Source organism: Myotis davidii, unplaced genomic scaffold (assembly GCF_000327345.1).
Source record: "Myotis davidii unplaced genomic scaffold, ASM32734v1 scaffold252, whole genome shotgun sequence".
Lineage (NCBI taxonomy): Eukaryota > Metazoa > Chordata > Mammalia > Chiroptera > Vespertilionidae > Myotis > Myotis davidii.
In genome coordinates, this window is record NW_006283768.1 from 748129 (window position 1) to 756441 (window position 8313).

The 8313-nt window shown below is 38.6% G+C and overlaps 1 protein-coding gene across 1 annotated transcript in view; it reads right to left on the bottom strand.

The window, feature by feature from the left end:
* PTCHD3 (patched domain containing 3) overlaps window positions 1-8313 on the bottom strand; it is a 26665-nt gene that overhangs the window by 7224 nt on the left and 11128 nt on the right. The window contains exons 3-4 of the mRNA XM_006753896.2: window positions 6785-8024; window positions 3964-4085 (exon numbers count right to left, since the gene is read on the bottom strand). Of these exons, the coding sequence (XP_006753959.1) occupies window positions 3964-4085; window positions 6785-8024 (1362 nt within the window). The remainder of the gene's footprint in view (window positions 1-3963; window positions 4086-6784; window positions 8025-8313) is intronic.

An 8313-nucleotide genomic window follows, 5' to 3' on the forward strand; every position in this document is an offset into this window, starting at 1 on the left:
AACTTATGAACAATAATAGATACAGAGGCAGAGCTGCCTCAAACAGATTGTCAAACTGCAGTGGGAAGGCTGGGGAAGGTTGGGGGGCAGGAGGGAGGTGGGTAAGAGATCAACTGAAGGACTTGTATGCATGCATCTAAGCATAACCAATGGGCATAAGACACTGGGGGGTAGGGGAGGCCAGGGGATTGTCAAGGGTGGGGGAAAAAAAGGGACACATATGTAATACCCTTTGTAATACTTTAAGCAATAAAATAAATAAAATTAAAAAAATAAATTTAGAACTCATCTCACACCATACATACTTATTACAATGTTATTGAGTATATTCCCTATACTGTACTTAACATCCCCATGACTAGACTGTAACTATAAATTTATACTTCTTAATTCATTCACCTATTTCACCCACCCTCTTCCCCTCCCGCCCATCTGTCAATCATCAAAATGTTCTGTATCTATGAGTCTGATTCTGCTCTGCTTGTTCGTTTATTTTGTTTTTTAGATTCTACATGTAGGTGAAATCATATGGCATTTGTCTTTTCTTTCTCTGTATGACTTATTTCACTCAGCGCAATATCTTCTATGTCCATATGTGTTGTTACAGATGTCAAGATTTCATTATTTTTTACTAGAGGCCCAGTGGGGTCTCTCAGCCTGGTCTGTGGGGATCAGGCCAAAACCAGTTCTCTGACATCCCCCAGGGTTCCTGGATTGTGAGAGGATGCAGGCTAGGCCAAGGGACTCCACTGGTGCACGATAAGGGCTGTGGAGGGACTGTGGATGAACTCCAGGGTGTGTCCAGCCTGTCTTGCCCAGTCCCAATCGGCCAGACCCCAGCAGCAAGCTAACCTACCGGTCAGAGTGTCTTCCTCTTGGTGGTCAGTGCGTGTTATAGCAACTGGTCGAACGGTTGAATGGTCTGACACTTAGCATATTAGGCTTTTATATATAGAGATGGTTGGGTCATATTCCATTTTATAGATGCACTACTTGTTCTTTATACATTCATCTATTGATAGGCACTTAGGTTGCTTCAATATTTTGGCTATTGTAAGTAATGCTTCAATGAACATATGGATACATGTGCTTTTTGATTTAGTGTTTTGAGGACCCAGAAATGGAATTGCTGGGTCCTTCTTTGTCTCTTTTTATAGACTTTGTTTTAAAGTCTATTTTGTCTGATATAAGTATTGCTACCTAAGCTTTTTAAATTTTGTTTCTATTTTCTTGAAATATATTTTCCCACTGTTTTACTTTCAATCTGTGTATGTCTTTCAATTGAAGTGAGTCTCTGATACACAGCATATGTTTTCTTATACATTTAGCTACCATATGTATTTTGATTGGAACATTTAATCCAAAGATATCACAAGAAAACTACATAGCAATATCTTTATGAATATAGACATAAAAGACCTCAACACAATTCTAGCAAGGCCAATTCAATAGCATATTAAAAGGGTTATACACCTTATAGATCAAATGGGATTTATCCCAGGAATGCAAGAGTAGTTCAACATAAAAAAATCAATGTAATACACCACACTAATACAACAAAAAATAAAAACCATATGATCATCTCAATAGATGTAGAAAAGGCATTTGACAAAATCCAACACCCAAAACCAAGGAATAGAGAGGACTTCTTGTACAACTAACATCATACTGAATTGTGAAAAACTGAATGCTTTCCCTCTAAGACCAGAAACAAGGATGCCCATTGTCACCAATGATATTCAACATTGTGGTGTTAGCCAGCAATTAGACAAAAAATAGAAATAAAAGGAATCCAAATTGAAAACCAAGAAGAGTAACTAACTTTTCCCCCAGATTACACGATTCTATATGTGAAAATTCCAAAGAATCCATAAAAAAATGCTAGAGTAAACAAATTCAGCAAAGCTACAGGATACAAAATCAACACACAAAAGTCAATTCTGTTGTTATCCATGTGCAATAAACAATCCCAAAAGCCAATTACAAAAGCAGTTCCATCTAAGTAGTGCCTAAAATAATACTTAGGGTCTAGCTGGTTTGGCTCAGTGGATAGAGCGTTGACCTGAGGACTTCAGGGTCCCAGGTTTGATTCCGACTAAGGGCACATGCCTGGTTAAGGTCTTGATCCCCAGTGGTGGGTGTACAGGAGGGAGCCAATCAATGATTCGCTCTCATCATTAATGTTTCCATTTCTCTCTCCTCCCTTCCTCTCTTAAATCAATAAAAATATATTTTTAAAAAATAGAACAATACTTAGGAATAAATTTGACCCAGGAGATAAAAGGCTTGCACACTGAAAACTATAAAACATTGGTGAAAGAAACTAAAGAAGACCCAAATCAATGAAAATATGTCCTTAGTTCATGGGGAAGTAGATTTAGTATTGTTAAAATGTCAATCTCATCTAAAGCAATTACAGATACAACATAATCTCTATTAAAATTCCAATGGCCTTTTTTTCTATTCATAAATGGAAAAGTCAGCCCTCAAATTTTATATGAAATTTTAAGGGGCCTTGGATATCCAAAATAATCTTGAAAAAGAAGAAGGTTGGAGGACTGAAATTTCCAGATTTAAAAACTTTTAACAAAGCTACAATAATCAAAATTGTGTGGCATATGGAAAGACATATAGACCAATGTAATAAAATTAAGAGTGCACATATAAACCCATGTATATACAGCTAATTGATTTTTGTCTTCATCAAATGGCTCTTCTACAAGTACAAGAAAGGAGTTGAACCCTTAATTCACACCATATACAAAAATATTTTAAAATTGATCAACAACTTAAATATAAGAGCTAAAACCATAAACTCTTAGAAGAAAACATAGGATAAATGTGCATTACCTTGGACTTGCTAATGGATTCTTAGATATAGCACCAAAAGCACAATAGCAAAAGAAAAAATAGATAAATTGAACAGAAAATTAAAAACTTTTGGGCATTAGAGGACAGTATCAAGAAAGTGAAGAGATAATTCAGAGTGGTAGAATCATATATCTTTCTGTTAAGGATTTAATATCTAAAATATATAAAGTATTCATCAATAACAGGACTCAACAACAGAAGGACATATGACCCCATTAAAAAATGAGTATAGGCTTTGAATAGACATTTCTCCAAGGAAGATATAAAAATGGCCAATAAACACATCAAAAGATACTTATCATTAGTAATTAGGGAATTGTGACTCAAAACCACAATGAGATAATATTTTGTATCTACTTGAATGGCTATAATCCATAAAGCAGAAAATGACAAGGTTGGTGAGGAAGTGGAGATGTCGCTGGTGGGATATAAAAAGGTGTTTTCTGTGGAAAACACTTTAGCAGTTCTTCAAGAACTTAACCTGGAATTATCACACACTACCAATTCTACTTCTAGGTAGATAATGGAAAAGAATTGAAAACTGGGGTTCAAATGGATATTTGTATACTAATGTTCATTGCAGCATTATTCAAGATAGCCAAAAGGGAGAAATATTCCCAAGTGCCCATCAAAAGACAAGTGGCCAAATAAAATAATGTGGTGTATACATACAATGGAATATTATTAAGCAACTAAAATAAATGAAGTTCTGATACATGCTACAATATGGATGAACACTGAAAACATTGTGCTAAGTGAGGTAAACCAGTCACGAAAGGACAACTTTTATATGATCTCACTTATAAGAAATCTGTAGAATAGGCAAATTCACAGAGACAAAGTAGATTGAAGGTTTACCAGGGCTGGGAGGAGGCAATGGGGTGTTATTGCTTAATATTACAGCATTTCTGTACAGAGTGATGGAAAATATTTGGGAACAGAGAGTTGTACCGATTGCACAGCAGTGTGAATGTCATTAATACAACTGAATTGTAAACTCAAAATGGTTAAAATGACATTTTATATTATCTATAGATATGTTTTACCTCAATAAATTTAAAAAAAATAGTTCACAAAAACAAAATATTTTACCTGTAGCATGATGCAATTGAAAATAATATGATTAGAAAGTATGCCACATAAAATAAAGGGATCACCGTCTTAGAAGTTGCCTCAAATTCCAGTTGTCTAGAAAGTGATGTAAAGTAGACCACCTGCCACAAAAATGTACTCAGATGAATAACTCTTAGTTATAATATTTGTGAATGAGTTACAAACACTATTAAAACACTCTAGCCTATTGGTGAAAAAAATGTTCAAATTCATTAAAAGGTCAAAATACATGAATTATCATTTTAGAATAAAGAATATAGATTTGCTCCCCCGCCCCCAATCTCTGACATGCTCTCTAAAGTTTCTTAAAAAATCCAAAGTTTAAAATGTCTGAAAATACAAAATCTAAAATTTACATAAAACTGTGAAATCCTACATAAAACCCTAATATGCAAATCGACCAAACAGAGGAACAACAGGTCGCTATGATGTGCACTGACCACCAGGAGGCAGACACTCAAAGCAGGAGCTGCCCTCTGGTGGTCAGTGCACTCCCACAGGGGTGCCGCACGCTCAACCAGAAGCTGGGCTCACGGCTGGTGAGCACAGGGGCAGTGGCGGGAGCCTTGTCCACCTCCGCTGCAGGTGGGCAATAAGAAGCAAGGGGTCCCAGACTGTGAGAGGGTGCAGGCTGGGCTGAGGGACCTCTCTCTCCTGGTGCACAAATTTCGTGCATCGGGCCTCTAGTTATTAATAATTAAAGGACGTGTGGCTTTTTTCTAAAATTTTAGTAGGTTGTTATATTTTACTATTTTAATTGCATAAATATCCTTTCAGAAAGGCTTGGTATTCAAAGGCTTTTTCCAGTGGGTGTCTCACTTTCACCCGGCTATTCAGAAGTATTAGTAGGTTTCCTAGCCCAAGAATTACTGAACAGTTACCATGTTTCTGACACTATAATATAATTTACTTGAAAAAAAAATGCTGAGCTAGTTATCTTTTTTCAGTAACACTATGGAACATTTGTTTGAAGTTTTTTTGTTTGTTGCTTTTTATTCCAGTGAACTTCAAACAAATTTTAGGGGGCTCCTGGAAACAGCAAAGATTAACTTAAAGTAAGAATTAAAAGTTATTTGAGCACATTTCTGTGGCAGGTGGTCTACTTTACATCACGTTTTAGACAACTGGAATTTGAGACAACTTCTACAACAGTGATCCCTTTGTGTTATTTGGCATATTTTCTAATCATATTATTTTCAATTGCATCATGCTACAGGTAAAATACTTTCATTTCATTTTTCTTTTTTTATAGCATGCTATGAGGTTGGCTGAAGCAAAATAAGCCAGTCAAAGAAAGACAAACATCACATGATCTCACTTATATGTGGAATATAATGATCACAATAAACTGATGAATAAAATAGAACCACAGGCTTGGAAACATGGAACAGACTGATGAATCTCAGAGGGAATGGGGTAGGAGAGTGGTGGCGGGAAGAGATTAACCAAAGAACTTACATGAATGTTTTCATTGCCCACGAATACAGACAATAGGGTGATGAAGGTCTGGTGCAGGTGCAGGGTGGGAACTGGATGGAGGGGAGTAAGGGGAAAAGAAAAGAGGGGTGTATCTGTAATACTCTCAACAATAAAGATAAAAATAATTAGTTCATCTGAGCCAGTGGAGAGGAAGTTCATAAATATTGTTGTTTGCTTTGTATTTTTCTTTAAATGATAGAGTCAGCCAACTTCATAGCATGCATAAAAAACAAGACAACAAATAAAAATATTTTACCTGGGCATGATGCGATTGAAAATAATGTGATTGGAAGGTATGCCACATAAAACAAAGAGGGAACCATCTTAGCAATTGCGTCAAATTCCAGTTGTCTATAAAGTGACCACCTGCCACAAAAATGTACTCGGATGAATAACTCTTAATTACAATATTTGCGAATGAGTTACAAACACTATTGAAGCACTCTAGCTTATTGGTAAATAAAATGTTTAAATTCTTTAAAAGATAAAAATACATGAATTATCATTTTAGAAGAAAAGAATATAGTTTGCTTCTTTCCCCAAATCTCCAGCATGTTCTCCAAAATTTCTTACAAAAATCTAAAGTTTACAATTTCCAAAAAATACAAAATCTAAATTTTACATGAAACTGTGAAATTATAACTAAAGAAATTGTGGCTTTTTCTAAATTTTTATTAGGTTGTTATATTTCACTATTTTAATTGCATAAATATCATTTCAGAAAGGCCTGGTATTCAAAGGCTTTTTCCAGTGGGTGTCTCACTTTCACCAGGCTATTCAGAAGTATTAGTAGGTTTGCTGGCACAAGAATTATTGAACAGTTACCATGTTTCTGTCACTATGATATAATTTACTTGAAAAAAAATGCTGAGCTAGTTATCTTTTTCAGTAACACTATGGAACATTTGCTTGAAGTATTTTTGTTTGTTGCCTTTTATTCCAGAGAACTTCAAACAAATTTTAGGGGGCTCCTGGAAACAGCAAAGACTAACTAAAAGTAAGAATTCCCACGTAATTTGGCTGGAAAACCAATCCCCAAACTAAGCCTGAAGATTAATGTCTGTACTGAACAGACCTACCTTGAGGATGTAGGATTTGTGTGTTCCACCCAAATGTTAACAAGGATCTAAGATTTGTGGCATCCTTCTGGGTGTGAAAGAAAGTTGGATTAAGTGCCAAATACAGTAGCACACGCTCAGCTTCAAATCAAGGACTCCATCACTCAGGGAGTTGCTATCTAGGGATCTATGGTCCTTGGAACAAGTCATCTTATCCCTCCCACTTTCTCCTGGCCTCCCTATCAACCCCAGCTGCCACGTACCTGCATCATCTTCAAGGCCAAACTCTCTTCAATATTGCTAAATTCGTCCAGGAAATGTACGAGCCACCTCTTGCTATGCTCACTATTCTCTTTTTCTTGGGTTCTCAGGTAATATTGCAGCCGCATGGCTTTGGCCTGCAGGAGTAAATAGTTTGTTCCCATCTGCTTGCCTAAGATGGTTCCACCAAGGGTGCCCGCTAGGGAGACAGGCTGGCTGTTTTGGATGTAGATGGGGAAGGTGATGCTTTTCAGGTCAAGCTTCTTATTCACCTGCCAGGCGAACAGGAGGGGGTTGGAGGGCACACAGATGCCCTGGTTCTTGGCACACACCTGACTGAAGAGGATCGGGGTTCCATCTTCCTGAGTGGCATTCAGAGCCTGCACCGCACTGTCTAATCTGCTAACTTCTGAAAAGAATTCTCGTTCCAGCAGGGTGTCAGAGCGTGACACCACTAGAATGGAAGCGAATTGGACCTCAGAGCTCATCCTGAAGATGGAGAAGTGAAAAGAGTCATTAGTGGTGAAATGTTCCTGCACAAAGCGCCGTTCTCCCTTGGCCAGGCTCCTGACGGGGGTGTACTGCTCCTCGAGGTCCTCTTCTTCATCCTTGGGCAGGTAAATGAAGCCAGTGCTCAGAGCAGTTGTCAGCAGAATGGGCACCAGCAGGAAGACCCAGGGGTGTGAGCCCACCTCCCACCCCAACCATCGGAAGGCCCGGGAGAGTGGAGCCTCCAGGCAGTTGGTTTGGCAGCGGTGCTTCTGAGATACTTCGTTTGAGGACCGTCGTAGAGGTGAATCCCACCCCACTGAACTTGACTCCTGCGACTCCATAGCTCCTGGCGGCTCTGCATGCTGCCCTGAAGCCCAGTCCAGCTCAGGTTTCTGTTCCAAGAGCAGCTCTGCCTTCTGGGCTGGGAGTGGTGCTGCCTGCAGATCTGCCCCTTCATCCAAGTCTGGTCCAGGCCCCGAGGGCTTCGGCAGGGACTCTGGTTGTTGCTTCTCTGTGGACTCGGGCTCCAAACCTGGGCCAAGCTCAGATGTGTTGAGACTCATTTCCATGAAGGATAGGCTAGTAGCTGCCAGGTGAGCACCTATCTCTCCCGCAGCAAACGGTTTCCCAACGGATTCCCAACAGTTTCCTGGAAATTCTAAGAAGTCTGAACATGGCTGCTCCTGCCTGGATGCTGGAGCTTCCACTGGGGAGCACGTGACTTGTAGCCTGACTAGCCCCAAATGTGTCCTCTCAGGATTTCGTTAATAGAAAAAAATACTTCAGTATTTTAGCGCTGCTCTCAGGGGCTTCAAGTTTTGGCTCCTCAGAGAGAGCTGAGTGATTTTTTAAATGTGAATTTATTGGGTGACATTGGTTAATAAAATTATATAGGTTTCAGGTGTACAGTTCTATAATACATTGTCTGTATATTATATTGTGTGTTCACCACCTCAAGTCAAGTCTCCTTCCATCACCTTTTATCCCCCCTTTACCTTCTTCTACCTCATCCCACCTTTTTTCCCTCTAGTAATCACTA